General features: G+C 45.6%; 1 protein-coding gene across 2 annotated transcripts; it reads right to left on the bottom strand.

Moving 5' to 3' along the window:
- Positions 1-518: 518 nt before the first annotated feature.
- pef1 (penta-EF-hand domain containing 1) lies at positions 519-21700 on the bottom strand. 2 transcript variants are annotated; one of them, XM_070899066.1, is made up of 5 exons: positions 21594-21700; positions 17423-17831; positions 15779-15934; positions 9660-9803; positions 519-5890 (listed from the first exon to the last, which is right to left on the bottom strand). In XM_070899066.1, the coding sequence occupies exons 1-5, from the start codon at positions 21615-21617 to the stop codon at positions 5661-5663; spliced, it is 963 nt and encodes a 320-aa protein (XP_070755167.1). In that variant the 5' UTR covers positions 21618-21700; the 3' UTR covers positions 519-5660. The 2 variants fall into 2 exon arrangements, with proteins under 2 accessions (XP_070755167.1, XP_070755168.1); XM_070899067.1 differs by lacking the exon at positions 21594-21700 and adding an exon at positions 21431-21560.
- Between the last annotated feature and the right edge of the window lie 287 nt (positions 21701-21987).

Here is a 21987-nt window from a genome sequence, read left to right as displayed (position 1 = left end):
TTTTGACCCAGCGACGATGAAGGACCGCCCAAGAGAGAAGAGAGATGTCGAGCCTCTTGAGTGTTGCTGGAGCTGTACTCATCCAGACAAGTGGAGAGTATTCCATCACACTTTTGACTTGTGCCTTGTAGATGGTGGAATGGCTTTGGGGAGTCAAGAGGTGAAACACTTTGAAGCATGAAAAGAACACACCTACAATTTAGCAGCAGAATAATATATTGAGCATTATATATTATAAAGCTTCTGTCATTCTAAAATAGCATTTCCTCTTACATCGAGCAGTGCCATGGAAAATCCATGATTTTATGTATATAAGTGTTAGTAATTAGATGGAAATTTGTATGATACACTGACTATCTCTAAATCTTTCATTGCTGAGACAAAATACTCTTAGAATTATTTTAGTTTATGCACATTCTGAGCTATACCATGTTCTATAGCTTCATAATACAATAAACCATCTTTATAACATTATCTTTGAGAAGCATCACAAAAAGTGAAGAAAAGAAAATGGCAGATTGAAAAGAAAATGTTTTTAATGGTTTGTATCTGACTAAAAGAAACATGAACAGTGAATTATTATATCAGAAGTCATGTTCGATCAGAGAATGTTTCAGCATTAAACGTTTACCTCCATTCACATCAATGTTAAACATGACAGAATTGGAAGCTGCACATAAATTAAAAACACAAAGAATTAACAATATGTACGGCTCTGTACGTGGAGTAGAACTGAAATGATCAGGCAGAATACTCCTTTAGCGGACAGAACAGAACACAGAGAGAACAAGTAGTGGTCACAATTGGCCTACAACAGACAGGTGTGCCAACAACAAATTTATCAGAATTCATAGAGGATGTAACAGAGCTGGATAATGAGGGTAAATTAATGGATATTACAAGGCTGCACTTGCAGAAGTTATGGTCCCTCAACAGAGATTTATAGCTAAAGTAAAAGCTTTTGTTCATTTCATTCCAGAAAGTCTTCAGTTTCAATGTCGATAAAAAGTATTTTGTAATTTCCCCTATATTATCACAGTGACTACATTTCAAAAGTGCCTCATTGGTTGTAAACCACTGTGGGACATGCTGAGGTCATGTAATACATTGTATAAATGCAAATTATTTATTTTTAATGCTGTCTCACTTTTGCATACAAGCAACCATGATGGACTTGTATTACATTTGAGCCATTCTGATAATGCAGTTCACTGCAGTATTGAGAGAACCCTGCTTCCATACACTATCCTGGTACCAGCTGCTTCAAGGAGGCAGAAGTGGGAGTGACGACCTTCTACTACATAACAATATTCTGTTTTTATTATAAATATTTATCGCTTTTAGCCAAATGGCAGAATTATACAGCTTTTGTCCTCCTGGAAACTCCCATTGAATGTTTCAAAGTACACCAGCAAATCACTTTTGTGCTGTTAAAGTGGTTATCAATTGTCCGCTGTAATTAAAAGCCTCTTATGTAATGGCTTGTTAGACATATCAGGAACATTACTAATATAAAACTCCATTTAAAAACATCCCTAGCAGGGCCCAGTTCAAAAAATAAGTCAACGAAACAGCTGATTGAAGTCAATTGCCACATACAGTAAATGCATTAATTCAGTGTTTTTAGTGCACAGAGTACGAGTGTTTATATTAACACAAATTTCCTGTGCCGATTGTTAATATACTAAGGTGATGGGCAACAAGTTACTAATGGGTGTCTGGAAGCAACAATGTCTAATTTTACAGGTAAAGCTTTAAGCATCAATGACTGACATCATACAATGAATTGATCAAATTCCTATGTATGTTTCATTTGACTTGTACTAAATTAAATTTATAGCGCATGCAAATATGCTAAAGTTTCCATGAATTATCATTGTTCTGTAATCAATACCGAGAGATCTAATAAAGGTCATGTCACTTTTTATATGTGTTTCTTCATCTTTAAAAGTGATTTTCAAATAAGTTGAAAATTCATCTTTTTTATATGTATATGAAATACTCAATTGGTAGACAATATATTTAAGGAATGACCTAGATGAAGAGAAAATAATTAGGAACAGCCATCACAGATTTCATAAAAGACAAACCTGATAAAGTTCCTCTGCTCACTGACTTACATGGGTTCCGGTCCTGCAACACCTCAAATTTAAAATTCTCATCCTGGTGTTAAAATCACTCCATGGCCTTGCTTCGGCCCATCTCTGTAATTCCCTCCAGCAATACAGAACTCTGCATTCCTCCAATTCTGGCCTTCTGCAGCTCAGATTTCTTTCGGCCCACCATTGGCAGCCGTGTCTTCAGTTTTTTTATTTATTAATTCACGGGATGTGGACGTCGTTGGCATTGCCCATCCCTAAGTTGCCCTTGAGTAGGTGGTGGTGGTGAGCCACCTTCTTGAACCACTGTACTCTGTGCGGTGAAGGTACTCCCACAGTGCTGTTATGGAGGGAGTGCCAGGATTTTAACTCAACGACGATGAAGGAAGGCAATATATTTCCAGGTTAGGATAGTGTGTGACTTGGAGGGGAACTTGGAGGTGATGGTGTTCCCAAGCACCTGCTGCCCTTGTCCTTCTAAGTGCTATCGAAGAAGCCTTTGAGAGTTGCTGCAGTGCATCTTGTAGATGGTACACACTGCAGACACGTGGTGGAGTGAATATTTAAGGTGGTGGATGGAGTGCCAATCAAGCAGGCTACTTTGTCCTGGATGGTGTCGAGATTCGAGTGTTGTTACAGCTGCACTCATCCAGGCAAGTGGAGAGTATTCCATCACACTTCTTACTTGTGCCTTATAGATGGTGGAAAGGCTTTGGGAGTCAGGAGATGAATCACTTGCCGCAGAATACCCAGCTTCTGACCTGATCGTGTAACCACAGCATTTATATGGCTGGTTTAGTGAAGTTTCTGCTCAATGGTGACCCCAGGATGCTGATAATGGGGATTCAACAATGGTAATGCCATTGAATGTCATGGGGAGGTGGTTAACTCCCTCTTGTTGAAGATGGTCATTGCCTGGCACTTGTGTGGCACAAATTTTATGTCACTTATCAGCCCAAGCCTGAATATTGTCCAGGTCTTGCTGTATGCGGGCATGGACTGCTCCATTATCTGAGGAATTGCAAATGGAACTGAACACTGCAATCAGCAAGCATTCACACTTCTAACCTTCTTAGGAGGGGAGGTCATGGATGAAGCAGCTGAAGATGGTTGGGCCCAGGACACTGCCCTTAGGGACTCCTGCAGCAATGTCCTGGAGCTGAGATGATTGGCCTCCAATAATGCCAAACATTTTCCTTTTCCAGCCAATGGATAGTTTTCCCTGATTCCCATTGACTTCAGTTTTACTAGGGCTCCTTGGTGCCACACTTGGTCAAATGCTGCCTTGATGGCAAGGGCAGTCACTCTCACCTCACCTCTGGAATTCAGCTCTTTAGTCCATGATTGGAACAAGGTTGTAATGTGCTCTGGAGACAAGTGGTCCTGGCAGAACCCAAATTGAGCAATGGAGAGCAGGTTATTGGTAAGTGCCACTTGATATTATTGTCGAAGCCACCTTCCATCACTTTGCTGATGATTGAGAGTAGACTGATGGCCAGTAATTGGCTGGATGCAATTTGTCTTGCTTTTTGTGTACAGGGCAAAGGCAATTTTCCACATTGGCGGGTAGATGCCAGTGTTGTAGCTGTACTGGAACAGCTAGGCTAGAGGCGCAGCTAGTTCTGGAGCACAAGTCTTCAGCACGACAGCCAGGATGTTGTCCGGGTCCAAAGCCCAAAGCCTTTGCTGTATCCAGTGTGCTCAGCCATTTCTTGATATCACGAGTAGTGAATCGAATTGACTGGAAACTGGTTTCTGTGATGGTGACACCAGGAGCCACCTAATTTGATTAGTACAAGTATTGCTGGACCACAATAACTCAGGTAAAAGACTAAGCATAACAGGAGTGATAAAAAGAAAAAATTAGTGCTGGTAATCAGAAATTGCAGCAAATACACTGATCAATCAGCATCCAAAAAGTGAAAGATAGTTAGTTCTGAACTATTAGTCTATCCTCTCTCAGATGATCACATTTTTAGTATTTTTTTAATTTTAAATGTCAAAGAACTTTTGTAAATTTAAAACCGAAATTAAACAGCTTCTGCAAAGGCTGCCTTTTTATATAATACACGACAAAGTTTATCAATAAAATATAATTTAATTTTGTCATTAAGCAATTTGGTTGAAGCCTTTATTGAATTTTGTCTGTGCCTATTTAATATATAAGGCAGTCTCAGAATTTTGCTGAGTACAGCCACACAATCGGAGATGCAAATACAAGAGAACATCACAAGCCTAAATGCAGGAACATACTGTTCCAAAATATTGGCTTAAGATGTTCTATACATGGAACGGCAAGCAAATAGGTTAAAAGGACAGTATTAGGGTACTGTTAAAGACCGAGATATCTGTGACTAGTAAAAACCCAACAGGAATTAGATAGCTGTCGTGGATACCAACAAACTCCAAAACAAATCTGATTACATAATGTTAAAACAATTTTACCTGCTAATATTTTTCCTTGTGAATGTGAATGAACAATTCAGTTCATGACATTTGTGCTTATTTTTAAGCATGCTTAAATGAAGCTGCCGATTAGAGATGTAAAGCTCCAGTACAATTTTTTTGAACGATAAGGGAGTCGAGGGTTATAGGGAGTCGGCAGGGAAGTAGTGTTGAGGCCAAGATCAGATCAGCCATGATCTTATTGAATGGCGGAGCAGGCTCAAGGGGCCAAATGGCCCACTCCTGCTCCTATTTCTTATGTTCTTATGACAAGTATAGCTTGGTGTTTGTTTATTATATGCTGCTGTATACACAGCTAATGAAAATGATCACTCCAGTTCAAAAAAAACTGTTTCCAACTAGTCTAAACTGTAGTACTACAAACAAATCCAGCACTAATCTTTATTAGGTTTGCAAAAAGTTGACAATTTCTATGTGCAGAGCTCTCCTACAAAAATGATAGTTGAAACACAAATACTAATGTAATCGAGGCCTATAAAATTGTTTGATCAGTGTTCCCAATTCCTCACTTAACTTTTCCCAAGTAATATATCAAAATCAGAATTTCACTGAAATTCTCTTTTTAATTTTTGGGGTGCAAAATGGTTAAAAATCAATACAGAATAAAGTATAATCTATTACACATATGTAATGCTACTCTATACAGAACTTTATAAACAAGTTTTGTTGGAATTACGCCCGTTTCAAACCACAGGCCTTCAATTTGGAATATGTTGTATGGGGCCATTTTTACACTGAAGTCACATTAATGCAGCTCAGTGTTATAGTTGGAACAGGCTTCAATTCAAACTTTATTTTGATTTTTGATTTATGGAACACTTTTAAAATAAGCACATCTTTTAATAGATTCCAAGCAATGAGAGACTGTTATATGTAAATGTGTTTGCGTTAGTAAATACAGCACTATAATTAGAGTGTTGAAAGTACAACATTGGTCCATAACTGGGGAGACAAGAGAGTACAACCCCGTCATCCATTTTAAATTGCTCCTTTTGTTCGCATTACAATTTTTTTTTACAATTCTATGTTTAATCCATTTAGCTGACCACGGTAGGTGAAGGGACACTCAACCTAGCTCTCTGATATCACAACAGATCATAGCATGCGTGACACAGCTAGAATGAGGAAGTCCTCGTAGCTGATGCGGATACTTCCAGAACGGTTGGTGTCTTTCTCTTTGAAGGCATCAGTTGTGCTCTGCAACTGTGTACAGATCTGGATGAAACTGTCCAGCTGAATGGCGGACCGGGCTGATTTTTGTGCATACCGGGCAGTAAGGAACTGGACAAACTGTGGGCTTAAGTTGTAACCCATCTGAGAGAGAGCTGAAAAACAATACAAAATATAAGCTTCATTTGGTAAAATGTAATAAAATATTCTAATGTAGAAGAATTTGAGTATCCAATTAAAATTAAAATTATGAAATACATAGTAAATTAGAAATGCTTGCACAAGCCAAATCATAGAATGCAAATTATTGAGTTGGACACACAAAATATCAAACTGCAAAAAATGGATTGGTGAAATAAGTTATTATTTGTTTAAATGATAAAAATCAACGTAACAACTTTAATACATCTCAATTGTTCTATATGCTATCATTTTCATAACTTTTCCATTTTTGGATTTAATGATTTACACCCATTAAAAGAACTTGGACCTTATCAAATCTACAGGACATCGTAAACTATGCATTACTTTTGAAGTACAGTCATTGTGGTTATGTGGGAAGACAATTTGCACACAGCAAGGTCCCACAAACCGATGAATAGCCAGATGATCTGTTTGTGATGCTGGTTGAGGGAGCAATGTAGGCCAGGACACCTGGGAAACTCCCCTTCTTCAAATAGCGCCATGGGATCTTTTACATCCAACTGAACAGGCAGACAGGGCCTTGGTTTAACGTCAAATCTGAAAGAATGTACCTCAGGACTGCATTGAAGTGTCAGCCTAGTTATGTGCTCAAGTCCTGGAATGAGGCTAGAACCCACAATGTTCTGACTCAAAGGGTGCTATCACCTGAGCAAAGCTGACACTTGTCAATTATTAACAATTTCTGACAATCCTGGTTTTTATTATGACATCACATATGCACTCTTCATCCCAATTGCAGAGTGTACAGCTGTCGTACTCAATTTGTCATCATAGGCAGTCCCTTGTATCGAGGATGACTTGCTTCCACGCCAAAAGTAGATGAATTCACTTGTGTTTCAATGAAGGACCCAATATTCCAGGTCCTGAACTACATGTTGAAGGGTGGAAGATGCGTGGATTTTTTTTTTTTTAAACGTGTGGTGGCCGTTGCACACCAGCCATCACACGGGCTTGACAGAGCTAGGATTACCCAAGACGACTGGAGACCAGCTCTGCTGCACGGACCTAGTGCGCTTACATATCAGTGTGGGCTGGCCCGTGCTACACACACCCACACACTCACAACATGGAACTGGAACTAGATTATGTTCATTATAATATATTAATTATACTCAATATAGCCCAGAGTCCAACCCTCAGCTGCAAAAAGGTAAACAAAACAGACATTAATCCCACTGCTTGAAATCAGATCACACCTCTTCTGTTCTCTTTATTTAGTTTAATTCAGCATTCAGATCAAAGATTATTCTTTCCAGTGAGGGGCAATCACTGTGGGGCGGGCCATTACTGTGATGTCGACACAGGGCGGGCCATCAATCACTGTGATGTCGACACAGGGCGGGCCATCAATCACTGTGATGTCGACACAGGGCGGGCCATCAATCACTGTGATGTCGACACAGGGCGGGCCATCAATCACTGTGATGTCGACACAGGGCGGGCCATCAATCACTGTGATGTCGACACAGGGCGGGCCATCAATCACTGTGATGTCGACACAGGGCGGGCCATCAATCACTGTGATGTCGACACAGGGCGGGCCATCAATCACTGTGATGTCGACACAGGGCGGGCCATCAATCACTGTGATGTCGACACAGGGCGGGCCATCAATCACTGTGATGTCGACACAGGGCGGGCCATCAATCACTGTGATGTCGACACAGGGCGGCCCTTCACTGTGATGTCGACACAGGGCGGCCCTTCACTGTGATGTCGACACAGGGCGGCCCTTCACTGTGATGTCGACACAGGGCGGCCCTTCACTGTGATGTCGACACAGGGCGGCCCTTCACTGTGATGTCGACACAGGGCGGCCCTTCACTGTGATGTCGACACAGGGCGGCCCTTCACTGTGATGTCGACACAGGGCGGGCCTTCACTGTGATGTCGACACAGGGCGGGCCTTCACTGTGATGTCGACACAGGGCGGCCCTTCACTGTGATGTCGACACAGGGCGGCCCTTCACTGTGATGTCGACACAGGGCGGCCCTTCACTGTGATGTCGACACAGGGCGGCCCTTCACTGTGATGTCGACACAGGGCGGCCCTTCACTGTGATGTCGACACAGGGCGGCCCTTCACTGTGATGTCGACACAGGGCGGCCCTTCACTGTGATGTCGACACAGGGCGGCCCTTCACTGTGATGTCGACACAGGGCGGCCCTTCACTGTGATGTCGACACAGGGCGGGCCTTCACTGTGATGTCGACACAGGGCGGGCCTTCACTGTGATGTCGACACAGGGCGGGCCTTCACTGTGATGTCGACACAGGGCGGGCCTTCACTGTGATGTCGACACAGGGCGGCCCTTCACTGTGATGTCGACACAGGGCGGCCCTTCACTGTGATGTCGACACAGGGCGGCCCTTCACTGTGATGTCGACACAGGGCGGCCCTTCACTGTGATGTCGACACAGGGCGGGCCTTCACTGTGATGTCGACACAGGGCGGGCCTTCACTGTGATGTCGACACAGGGCGGGCCTTCACTGTGATGTCGACACAGGGCGGGCCTTCACTGTGATGTCGACACAGGGCGGGCCTTCACTGTGATGTCGACACAGGGCGGGCCTTCACTGTGATGTCGACACAGGGCGGGCCTTCACTGTGATGTCGACACAGGGCGGGCCTTCACTGTGATGTCGACACAGGGCGGGCCTTCACTGTGATGTCGACACAGGGCGGGCCTTCACTGTGATGTCGACACAGGGCGGGCCTTCACTGTGATGTCGACACAGGGCGGGCCTTCACTGTGATGTCGACACAGGGCGGGCCTTCACTGTGATGTCGACACAGGGCGGGCCTTCACTGTGATGTCGACACAGGGCGGGCCTTCACTGTGATGTCGACACAGGGCGGCCCTTCACTGTGATGTCGACACAGGGCGGCCCTTCACTGTGATGTCGACACAGGGCGGCCCTTCACTGTGATGTCGACACAGGGCGGCCCTTCACTGTGATGTCGACACAGGGCGGGCCTTCACTGTGATGTCGACACAGGGCGGGCCTTCACTGTGATGTCGACACAGGGCGGGCCTTCACTGTGATGTCGACACAGGGCGGGCCTTCACTGTGATGTCGACACAGGGCGGGCCTTCACTGTGATGTCGACACAGGGCGGGCCTTCACTGTGATGTCGACACAGGGCGGGCCTTCACTGTGATGTCGACACAGGGCGGGCCTTCACTGTGATGTCGACACAGGGCGGGCCTTCACTGTGATGTCGACACAGGGCGGGCCTTCACTGTGATGTCGACACAGGGCGGGCCTTCACTGTGATGTCGACACAGGGCGGGCCTTCACTGTGATGTCGACACAGGGCGGGCCTTCACTGTGATGTCGACACAGGGCGGGCCTTCACTGTGATGTCGACACAGGGCGGGCCTTCACTGTGATGTCGACACAGGGCGGGCCTTCACTGTGATGTAGACACAGGGCGGGCCATCAATCACTGTGATGTAGACACAGGGCGGGCCATCAATCACTGTGATGTAGACACAGGGCGGGCCATCAATCACTGTGATGTAGACACAGGGCGGGCCATCAATCACTGTGATGTAGACACAGGGCGGGCCATCAATCACTGTGATGTAGACACAGGGCGGGCCTTCACTGTGATGCAGACACAGGGCGGGCCTTCACTGTGATGTAGACACAGGGCGTGCAATTACTGATGTAGACACAGGGCGTGCAATCACAAACAAGCTCCTTTGACTCACCTTGTTGTAGCTCCTGGGGGTTTATAGATCCCGATCGATCCCGGTCGTACTGCTGGAACATGGTGCGCCACTGCTGAAGAAATCTCCACAGTGCTGAAAATCCGTACAGATCGATCTTGCCAATTTTGCTTTTATCAAACATATCTGGTGGAGCAAAGGATAAAATTGCTTTAAATTATTTACTACATAAGAGCTAAATAGTTGAACCGGAGAAAAATAAAACTACTCTTTGATGTGCATTTGGCTGGGTGGGGGAGCACAGTTGCAGACTGGGCTTGCACACGTCCTGGTACTAGCTTGGAGTAGCATCGGTGGCAGCCTTACAGCAGTCAGCCACCTGCCCTCTCAGCCCTAGCTAGAAAGGGGAGATAACCCAAGTATTTTTTTGAAAGAAACTTAGCCTTTAAATAGTGATCGTGCTTTGCTACGCTGAATAACACACATTATATACTATACACTGAAGCCATCACCAGCACTCAATGTGCCATGTTGCAAATATAACATTCAGTCTTATCAGCAGGAACTCAGGAATTCTTATAAATGAACATTCTTTTTAATTCATATTTTCCAAAGTGACTTTTAACAAGTTATATCATTTTCTAGTACGCTAGCCACATCATTTAAAGCACTTCTTAAAACAGAGAATTGAAAACTTAGCAAAATAAAGAATTCAATTTCAGATCATTAAAATACTGGCAAATGGGAAATGATCCAGTTGTACTCAAAAATGTCTGCTTGTTTGCCATTTTCATACTTCCTTTTAAAAATAAACTTCTTGTTTCAACAGCAACAACAACTTGTATTTCCATAGCACCTTCAACGTAGTGTAATGTTCCAACGCAATTCACAGGACTATTATGAGACAAAACATTTGACACCAAGCCACATAAGGAGAAATTAAGGCAGTGGTCAAAGAGGTAGGTTTTAAGGAGTGTCTTGAAGGAGGAAGAGGGGTAGAGAGGTGGAAAGGTTTAAGTGGAGAATGCCAGAGCTTAGGGCCTACACAACAGATGGTTGAGCGATTATATTCGGGGATGCGCAAGAGGGCAGAATTAGAAGAGCGCAGATATCTCGGAGGGTCGTGGGGCTGAAGGAGATTACAGGGATAGGGAGGGGCGAGGCCATAGAGGGATTTGAAAACAAGGACAAGAATTTTGAAGTGGATGCATTGCTTAACCAGGAGCCAATGTAGGTCAGCGAGCACAGGGGTGATGGGTGAATGGGACTTGGTGCGAGTTAGGACATGGGCAGCCGAGTTTTGGATCACCTCTAGTCTAAAATGTGGGAGGCCAGCCAGGAATGCACTGGGATAGTCAAGTCCAGAGGTAACAAAGGCATGGATGAGGGTTTCAGCAGCGGATGAGCTGAGGCAAGGTCGGAGACGGGTGATGTTACGGAGGTGAAAATAGGCGGTCTTAGTTACGCTGTGGATAGGTGGTCGAAAGCTCATTTCAGGGTCAAATATGACACCAAGGTTGCAAAGGTCTGGTTCAGCCTCAGACACAGAAGTTGGGGAGAGGGATGGAATCAGATTCTAGGGACGGAGTTTGTGGCGGGGACCGAAAACAATGGCTTCGGTCCTCCCAATATTCGATTAAAGAAAATTTCTGTTCATCCAGAACTAGTGTCGGACAAGCAGTCTGACAATTTAGAGACCATGGCGGGGTCGAGAGAAGTGTTAACGAGGTAGAGCTGGGTGCCATCAGCGTACATGTGGAAAGTGACACTGTGTTTTTGGATGATGTTGCCAAGGGGCAATATGTAAATGAGAAATAGGAGGGGTCAAAGATCGATCCTTGGGGGACACCAGAGGTACTGATACGGGAGGTGGAAAGAGAAGCCATTGCAGGTGATTCTCTGGTTACGATTAGATAGATAAGAATGGAATCAGGCAAGTGCAGTCCCACCTAGCTAGATAACAGTGGAGAGGCGTTGGAGAAGGATAGACCGTATCAAAGGCTGCAGACAGGTCGAGAAGGATGAGGACGGATAGTTTACCTTGGTCACAAAGGATGTCATTTGAAACTCTGATGCGACCCGTTTCGGTAATGTGACGGGCGAAAACCGGATTGGCCCCTAAAGTTTGGACTAGACATCACTTTGACCAGCGATGCAAAAATCCCTGCTGAGTGCTCCAGAAAGACAGGCCCTTATGATGCTCAATTTATAAAGGAGAAAGTCAATTTAAAATCTCGTTTAATTGGACCAATGGATTAGCCCATTTAGTAGCAGTAATATACTAGATTTAGGGCTTAAAATGTGAGTTACTGTGCAAGAGAAGACTAGGCTATGATTAAACAAAGCTAGGGGCCGAAATTAGTCGACATAACGCCACATACCACCGATATACCACCCAAAATTACAAAATTCGTCAAAAAACACCTACATAGCGCCCAGCGGAAAATTCACAGTGACATACCGCCGGGCAATATGTATACTGCCCACCCATGCAGAACGCCGACATACCGCCCTAAATTACAAAATTCGTGACTTACCACCGACATACGACCGGAGCTACAGACCGTCCTGTAAAAGGTGGTTTTAAGTCGATTTTCAGCGGGCGGTATGCACCCAGACCCTTTCACACACCCCTCTCAACTCCCCCACCCCCACCACAGCAATCTCTCCTGCCCTCCCCCCCAACAGCGATCTCTCTCTTCCTTCCCCCCCCCCCCACAACGATCTCTCTCCTCCTCCCCCCCACAGCGATCTCTCTCCTCCTCCTCCCCCCCGCCCCCCACAGCGATCTCTCTTCTCCTCCTCCCCCCCGCCCCCCCACAGCGATCTCTCTCCTCCTCCCCCCCAACAGCGATCTCTCTCTTCCTTCCCCCCCCCCACAACGATCTCTCTCCTCCTCCTCCCCCACCCACAGCGATCTCTCTCCTCCTCCCCCCTCCCCCAAAGCGATCTCTCTCCTCCTCCCCCAAAGCGATCTCTCTCCTCCTCCCCCCCAAGAGCGATCTCTCTCCTCCTCCTCCTCCCCCCCCCTCCACCACAGCGATCTCTCTCCTCCGCCTCCTCCTCCCCCCCCCCTCGGCCACAGCGATCTCTCTCCTCCCCCACCTCCCCCACAGCGATCTCGCTCCTCCTCCCCCCCCTCCCCTACAGCAATCTCTCTCCTCCTCCCCCCCTCCCCCACAGCGATCTCTCTTCTCCTCCCCCCCAGCGATCTCTCTTCTCCTCCCCCCCCTCCCCCACAGCGATCTCTCTCCTCCTCCCCCCCCCTCCCCCACAGCGATCTCTCTCCTCCTCCCCCCCCTCCCCCACAGCGATCTCTCCTCCTCCCCCCCCTCCCCCCACAGCGATCTCTGATCTCTCCCCCCCTCCCCCCACAGCGATCTCTCTCCTCCTCCCCCACAGCGATCTCTCTCCCTCCTCCCCCCCCTCCCCCACAGCGATCTCTCTCCTCCTCCCCCCCTCCCCCACAGCGATCTCTGATCTCTCCCCCCCTCCCCCACAGCGATCTCTCTCTCCTTCCCCCCCCCCCCCACAGCGATCTCTCTCTCCTTCCCCCCCTCCCCACAGCGATCTCTCTCTCCTTCCCCCCCCCCTCCCCACAGCGATCTCTCTCTCCTTCCCCCCCCTCCCCACAGCGATCTCTCTCTCCTTCCCCCCCCTCCCCACAGCGATCTCTCTCTCCTTCCCCCCCCCCTCCCCACAGCGATCTCTCTCTCCTTCCCCCCCCTCCCCACAGCGATCTCTCTCTCCTTCCCCCCCCCTCCCACAGCGATCTCTCTCTCTCCTCCCCCCCCCCACAGCGATCTCTCTCTCCTCCCCCCCCCCACAGCGATCTCTCTCTCTCTCCTCCCCCCCCCACACAGCGATCTCTTTCCTCCTGCCCCCCCACACCGCTCTCTCTCCCTCCTGCCCCCCCCACACCGCTCTCTCTCCCCCCACCCCACACCGATCTCTCTCCCCCCCACCCCACACCGATCTCTCTCTCCCCCCCTACCCCACACCGAACTCTCTCTCCCCCCTACCCCACACCGAACTCGCTCTCCCCCCACCCCCCCAACACAGTGATCTCGCTTCCCTGCCCCCCACACCAAACCCCCCCCCCCCCCCCCCCCCCCCACCACCCCAACACAGCGATCTCACAGGCCGCCCCACAATGTCATGAGTAGGGGAGAGAGTAGAGAAACGTTGATGCACTGTACCCCTGACCTTCCAGAGGATTGTCTGGTCGGTCTGGGAGTTATACAATTAACAGACAACAAGGACCAACTATGGACGTTCTGTTATACAGTGTGGGATCTGACACCAACATGCTGTCCTCCACGCACTGAAAGCACATTCAGTATTAAAATAAGTAATAATTTGGAGAACTAGCGGTATTATCTAGCGATATATAAATTGTTAAATAATGGTCACAATAAGTATGAGAAAGAACAAGTCGCTTTCCAACAGTATTGATAGTTAATTTTGTAATTTTGAATAGTGCCCCGTGGATGAAGGCGCCACTACCCTCCTCGCCTCCAATGTTTTGTTACAAATTAGTATTTTGAGTGTTACTCACATACTTCTTAACCTTGTTTTCTATGGTTATCGTTTACTCTTTGAATGTACAGTTCTGGAATTTTTTTATTAAAAAGATTTTCACGAGTTTTATTTTGAAAATAATTTTATAAACGGAAACAATATCGCTCGTTACTGTAAGACTTTACATTAAGAGCAATGCACTTAAGGTTGTTCCCACAGAATTTCTAAGCTCATACCTGTATCAGGAACGCCAAACAGTCTCTGGCCTCTCGTCGGTGCCTCTTGGGGGGGGGGGGGGGTGGGGGGGGGGGTGGAGCTTCACAGCAGCATGCGCGTGCGCACAACTCGGGAGCCGAAGATTCCGAGTGAAAAGGCCTCTCTGCCACACACCGCCTGCTGCACGCCGCTCGGCTTAACGCCGAGAAAGAAATTGATTAAATTCCTGCCCACTCCACCCCAGCGGTATCGGGCAGTAAAAAACGCCACCGCCCCGCGGACTGCCGAAAAATAGGCGGACCATCTGTTCCTACGCCCCTAGATGTGCATGTTATGTCTAAATGGCATGCATTACCAGATTAAATGGATATTGAAAGTATCCTTTCATTTTGATGAAATTAGAACTTACAGGCAGTCTGAACAAGAACCCCTAAAATCAGTCGCAAAGACTGACATTTTTGTTTTTGTTCCTGTTAATGTTTGGATATTTCTCTTCAAATTGTGAGTGTTATAACATAATTGAGATTACTAGCTTGAACAAATTAGTGAGGCTAACAGTTAGATGGAGCTGAATTATCACCAAAGATCACCATTATCCTCCAGGTGTTTCAACAGCAGCTGTTTAAGAGAGCTCCATCACACACTTACCCAAGTCACTACCCGATATCATCGCCACTTACCGAAGGAAAATATCAAACCAAAGAATGTTATAAGCTTGTCAGAATCATTTGTAACAAATTGATTTTGGACAGTTTGAGTCACTAAACATGGAAATGTGTTAAAAGTTCCACCACTTAACCGTTCCTTCCCTCCCAATAGTCCTAAACTGTTAGTTTGTAACACAAGCAAATAAGGAAAGGATTAATAAATGATCTTCAATTCCGTGTAATGATTTTAAAAAGTGAAATGAAAATTATTAATGGAAGGCTGTGCAGCATAATTTTGTGAAGTTTCAGCAAAAATATTTTATATAGTTGATTTCTCAAAATAAGCTTCCCTGTTTTAATCCCTTCTGTAATGTTGCATCCCTTCTGCAGAATGCTAGAGCATGAAAGTTTCTATTAACTGGTGCTTATTTCACCTGTTTGGAGGGAATTTCTACCTGGTAGATGTTCTTACACATATAATTATTTAAAAAACGTACTATATATAGTCACATTACCAGTGACTACACTCCAAAAGTACTTCCTTCACTAAGGCGCTGTGAGACGGCCAGTGGTCATGAAAAGGGCTATATAAAAGGTAAGTCTTTCTTTTTTTTTCTTTATTGCAAGCACACGTTAACATCTGGTATCCTGTATGTTCTGTGCCTCGAAAGCTAACATTCCACAAATGTACTAATCAAATAGCATTAAATTCTGTACAGCACTGCTTCACTCTTGAATAGGTTTAAAGAAGCAAAAAAATTTGGGTTCCAAACTTACTGAGTAACATGTAGCAGGTGTCATCATTAAACGTTGACCAGTTGCTGTTGACAAGTGCCTGCTTGAGTTCCTTCAGTGAGATGTAGCCGCTATGATCTGCATCCACTGACTGGAACCAGGAATAGGCTTCGGGATCTATGCCTGCTGGAACACCACCTGCACAACAGCAAGTTCAATGTCAATGTATGTTCAATGGAGAACAGCCTAATGCTATGATTATTTCCATCTTTACAGAGTGCGCTACATTACAAATAGCAATAATGAGCAAAAGGTTAGATTGAGGGGCATTTAATAGACTCTACCTTTACTTTCCACTTAATTGAAAGCAATACCATCTCTCAAAACGTCTTAACAGTTTACACAACGGAAGAGATATAAAAATCTAAAACCTTCAAAGTATTAATATTGTAAAATCAAAAATTCACAATAGACCAAGTTTTTACAAGATGGAACTAATAGGCAGCTGTGCTTATCATGAATGTGCCTGGTGAGATTACCTGAACAAATATTCAAATGTGCCCCACTTTTGTCAAAATATAGGCAGACAGTAAATAAAGCCTGCGCAAATCTGCTAATGAATTGAAGCTATTTAGTTATTCATAAATCTTAGGGCTGGCAAAACTTCTTTCAGATTTTTTTTTAACAAAAAATTAAATGAAAGGGGAGACAAGGAGTATTTTTCAAAGGACTCAGCTAATGTATTTTTTTTTTGTCAAATATATCTTAAAAGTTTTTATGAAAAGTCTCCTCAGAGAAGATCTCCCATTCTGGGTCTCCTCATCTCCAGGCTGCTCCAATGATGTCACTGAAGGGGGAAAGTCCTGTGCGCTCCGAAGCAATTTAATTTATGTTAATGGAGGCAGTAATTTCAGACTGCACTGGCAGCCAGTCAGAAGTTGCCCAACCCCAGGAACATGTGCTACTGGCTTCATTCCAATTGTCCTATTTCACCACATTTATGGCATTCTACAGCATCATAACGTCCAAATGTCTTAAGTGTTTGATAACAGCCTCATGTCAAAATACAACATAAAAGGCCGAGATACGATCCAGACAAAATAACTTTAAAAAGAATGTTTTCGGCAAGGTTTTGTAATACAGCTCTGGGACTCAGTTTACAGACTTTCCTTGCGTGCTAAATGATCTGTTTATTTTGCAACACATGCCGCTATTTGTTAAAACGAGACACTGTACGATCGAGTTACAGTACTTGCCAATGATTCTTAATTGGTACATTGGTACCGGAGGTGGTTTCTTCTCAAGTTTCAACATTCCCACACTTGTAGATACAACAGTGCTATTCACTGCTGCGAGTACCTGTCATTTGAATCCACCAGTCATGCATAGAAATTGAGATGAGTTCCAGGTCTCAGCCAGCCTGTTACATGGGCTGGCTTAGAAAGAAAAATAAATGACATACTTCCTTTTGCCTTGCACCAAAACCTGCCAGCTTACAAGTTTCATAGTCTGGAAACTGTGAATTATACCACAGCGTACACATTCCCCTCCAGAAAGGTTACATGCGTGGATACAACTGCCTATAAAAGAGAAAAGCTGGCTTAACTCTTCATGTCACTGACATTAGCAAACCACACCTCATATTTCTCTCTAGACATATTCCAGTTTTCTACAACAGATAGTTACCAGCCGAAGGAGCACCTGATCCATATGGCCCTTGCTGTGGAATTCCATAGGACTGTCCTCCATATGGACCTCCTGGTGCTGGCCCTCCATAATGTCCTGAAGATGCACTTCCATACGGGGCCCCTGGAGCAGAAGGTCCATACTGACCTCCTTGTGCAGGGGCTCCAAAATGTCCTCCTGGTGGTGGAGCTCCATATGGTGCACCTGGTGCTTGGTTTCCATATTGCCCACCTGCTGCTGATGATCCATAAGGTGCACTCGGTTGTGGGCCTCCATAAGGACTACCCGGCGGCGGCCCACCATACTGGCTCCCAGAATGGGGACCGTACTGACCTCCAGCTTGGTGTTGCCGTGAGAAGTAGCTGCCCGGTGGAGCCCCGGGTGCAGGCCCCGATGACCCCTGGTAGTTCTGCAAGACGAAAGGCAAAAATAATCAACAATTCATACACTTAGAACATGATTCACACAAAAACTGTGAGCTGAAGGTGCCAATCTATATTTCATTCCTCCCACTACATGAATAGAACACATTACCAAGAATTCTAGACCAAGAGTATAACTCAAAAGAAGGCCTATAGCTAAAGAGAAAGAAATCCCAAGTAATGATTGGCAGATGGAAAACAAGTGGTGGGGGGAGACGAGGGGTGGAATAAAATATTCTGGTATCAGGCTGGTAGAATACTGATGACAGGAAGTCAAAAGCTTATTTGCTTTTCTCATACCAGACATTTATACCCTGTTGAGAAACATTGTACTGTACCTTTGCAGCATTGAAATATGTTGATATGTTGCATTTGTGAAATACAATACCTACCAAAGGGAATACACTACATTTACAGTGCAAAACAAAAATGGGGCTGTCACATGGGGAAAAGGTAAACCGGAAATAAATATATGTTTTTTTAAGTTCTTAAAAATTGAAATTTTTTAAAAATAGATAAATATGACACGCCACAAAATTAAAATGAGTTTTTCAGGGCCATAATGTTTGTTTAGCAGTCAATACAGTGTTAAAACCCCAGTTACACCTAATCCAACAAGTTCTAACTTTTAATGGGCTATTTAACTGCACTATTACCGCGGAAAAGCCCAATTTTTTGAATTCATTTGGCAATACTAAAATTCTTGTAATACTCATTCAGCAAAAGTATGAACATACATTGTTGCTATTTAAACACTGCACTTATTTGAAACGTCCAGTGGTCGTGAAAGGCGCTATATAAATCCAAGTCTTTATTTATAAGATTGCATTGATTCACAGACAGACTTGCATTTACATAGCACCTTTCACAAACTCAGGGTGTCCCAAAGCGCTTTACAGCCGATGAAGTACTTTTTGAAGTGTAGTCACTGTTATAATGAAGGACAGTAGGGTGTTGACACTGTTACACATATGCTGGGGCATCACCGTTTGGAAGCTCATGTCCCAAGTTGGAGGAATATCAGGGGTCCTGTCTAAGTGGAGTGGTAGTTTTGCAGAATTCAGTCAGTATCAGTGGGACTTTTCTATATTCTTCTTTTCTTCAAGGGTCATAGGGGTTTATGTTTATACAAGCTGGATTGTGCAGACCAGCAGGAGGGAGCTCGGGACACCCTGGTACTTTTCAAGTGCCAGAAAGAGTTCCTACAGTACCCATTCCAAAAAGCACACGCCCCACAGATGTGCCCATTACAACTGTGATGGGCAGAGTTTAACTTAACCATATTGGGAAATTCATATTCCTGCAACTGACAGCAAGTCACATTAACCTGCCTATTGCAAAAAAGGCTCACGCCACCATGTAGGGCCAGCAAGCACAAGCCTTGGTACGAAGAGACTGTACGGTCAATCACAGGTCTATAATTTGCAGTCAGCGACAAACTTGCTGACCTCGAAGAAAGCTTCCCACAAAAGATCTCGCGATCTCTGTGGCGAGAAGGTTGGCTTCTCCGACAGGGAATTCCTAACTCCAGCTGCTGTGACAACAACAAGCTGGCTAAGCAGCCAATCAGAATACAGAATTCTCAGAGACAGGGAACAAGGAAGTGAATAAGCTCCTTCTATTCTGACTTTAAAAAAATGTTTCAGTGCTAAACAAAGAATGGGGCTGAGACACGGGGAAAAGGTCAACCGGAAATAATGAACAAACTTTAAAAATATATATATTTTTAAGTTTTTAAAAATAGAAATTTTTTTATTTAAAAGATAAATTTGAAACGCCACAAAATTACAATTAGTTTTTCAGGGCCATAATGTTTGTTTAGCAGTCAATACGCTATTAAAACCCCAGTTACACCTAACCCAACGAGGTCTAACTTTTAATGGAATATTTAACAGCAATATTACCACGGAAAAGCCAAAGTTTTCGTCAACTTCACTGATTACGGATTACCAGGTATGGGGGCGGAGCAACGAATGACTCACTGCAGTTGCAGGATTTCAGAGTTAGGATGCGCATGCACTAAACCCTGAAATTGTGTCAGTTTCAAAGGGGTAATAACAGCGAACACGAATCGTTCAGTTATTACCCACCGCAAATTCCGTGCCATAGTCTTTATGATCTCCTTAACTGCCACCAAAACAATATACAAACAAAACCTCTGTAGCCGTGTGCCTGTCTGAAAGCTTCCCTGATAAAGTGCGACATCACCACTGACACCAGGGAGTCCCTGGCCGAAGACCGCCCGAGGTGGAGAAAGTGCATCCGGGAGGGTGTTGAGCTCTTCGAGTCTCAACGCCGAGAGCATGGCGAGGTCAAGCGCAGGCAGCGGAAGCAGCGTGCTGCAAACCAGTCCCACCCACCCCTTCCCTCGGTGACTGTCTGTCCCACCTGTGACAGGATCTGTGGCTCTCGTATTGGACTGTTCAGCCACCAAAGAACTCGCTTCAGGAGTGGAAGCAAGTCTTCCTCGATTCCGAGGGACTGCCTATGATGATGATGATGTCTGGCTACAGCCCATCTGTCAGTTATCCCCCTGTAACACATCTATGGGATGAAGTAGAGTAAGTAATCTCAAGTTGCCTCATGCATTTTTGCTGCATGTGTTGATAGTGAGGATCTGTCTTTATACCTTTCCTACTATCTGGTGGCCTCATTCCAAGGAAGCCTTCAGGTTTCTGTGCTTTCTTTTGATTTGGCGATGAAGATAGTGTACAAGCTTATTTGGAGGGGGTTTGTAAGGTTCTGTAGATACTGTCCAAGGATAATCGCTGTGTGGATTATAAATGGCTCCTGGTGGAAACATTTAATTCGGAGGTTGTGATATCTGCCATGATGAACAAGGAAAAATTGTCTGCTGGTTGTTGGAACGACAAGCTGCCTTCTGCAGAACCGTGAAAGAGTTGGCGGAACTTGACAATATCTTGTGTGTCATTTAAGAAAGCACTTCTGACAACTAAATCTGAAAGCTCCTTTTTGACCAAAATAGAAAGGCGGCAGATAGGCCCCCGAGGTGATTTTTCTGGGGATCACAATCCTCAGCTAATAGCTTTATTGCTACAACTACACATGGCGCTACTGGACTCCAGTCTGCACCTGGCCATCTCAGGATCATCAATGGATACTGGTACCAAAAGATTTAAACATACAAAGATCAAGTGCTCCAGCAGATCCCAGATGAACTTAGCAATTCAAAAATGCTAGTTTAAGATACGAGACGAAGTTCTAAGGTCTTGCGTGAATTATATAAAATTCACACCGAGGTTAGTACATTGTTTAAACAATAGATATACATAAATCATTGCCCCACAGATATTACAGGGGCAAGAGAGTTTGGAAGAAGCTTTGCCAAGTTTGCAGATGATTCACGAATACATTCCAAGGTGGAATTTTTGGATTAACCCTGCCCGCATCCTCACACCGTATTAACAAGGGAATTGCAACCACCTCAGGGGCAGAGCCCCTCTCCTCACCCTGGCCTGTCCCCTGCCCTGCCCGCTGGGCTCTCAATGCGCGACTTCCCCCCCCGCCGGCCGCGGCCAGGGACAGGGCAGGCGTGTCTGCTCCGCGCCCTCAACTTTCAACCAACTTCCATCGGAAGACACCGTCTCTCGCTTCCCCCAAAAATTCAGTCCGGCACCGCCGACCCCTTCTCGGCGTCAACCGCCCCGCTCCGAGCAGTCGAATTAAAGCCTGCCGCAGTCGCAGTCGCAGCCGCCACCGCTCCTCTTTTCCCTCATCCATCCACTCACCGAACCGTAAGGGAAGCTGGCCATGTCGTCAACAACCCAGCCACGCCGAACGCCCGCCCCCCGACTTCCTGCGCCTGATTGGCCCGCCCGTCTCACGGGCAGTTCCGTTTTCCGACGGGAGTGCCGGCGGCTGGGCTGCTGATTGGTTGGTGCGGCCGTCAATCATAGTTTGCCTCTCGCGCACGTTGTGACATCTTGTTCTTGCCTTGTGACGTCCGCTCGTCACGTGGTTTTCCTCTGTGACGTCAGGAGCGGGGTCTGGCGCGGGTTGCACGTGTGATGTTTCCCGCCATAATGACATGCGAAGGAGGACTGGGCGTTCTCCCAGTGTCATAGAAACATAGAAACATAGAAAATAGGTGCAGGAGTAGGCCATTCAGCCCTTCTAGCCTGC

This window comes from Pristiophorus japonicus, chromosome 14 (genome assembly GCF_044704955.1).
Source record: "Pristiophorus japonicus isolate sPriJap1 chromosome 14, sPriJap1.hap1, whole genome shotgun sequence".
NCBI lineage: Eukaryota > Metazoa > Chordata > Chondrichthyes > Pristiophoridae > Pristiophorus > Pristiophorus japonicus.
This window is presented reverse-complemented; position numbering and strand designations above follow the sequence as displayed.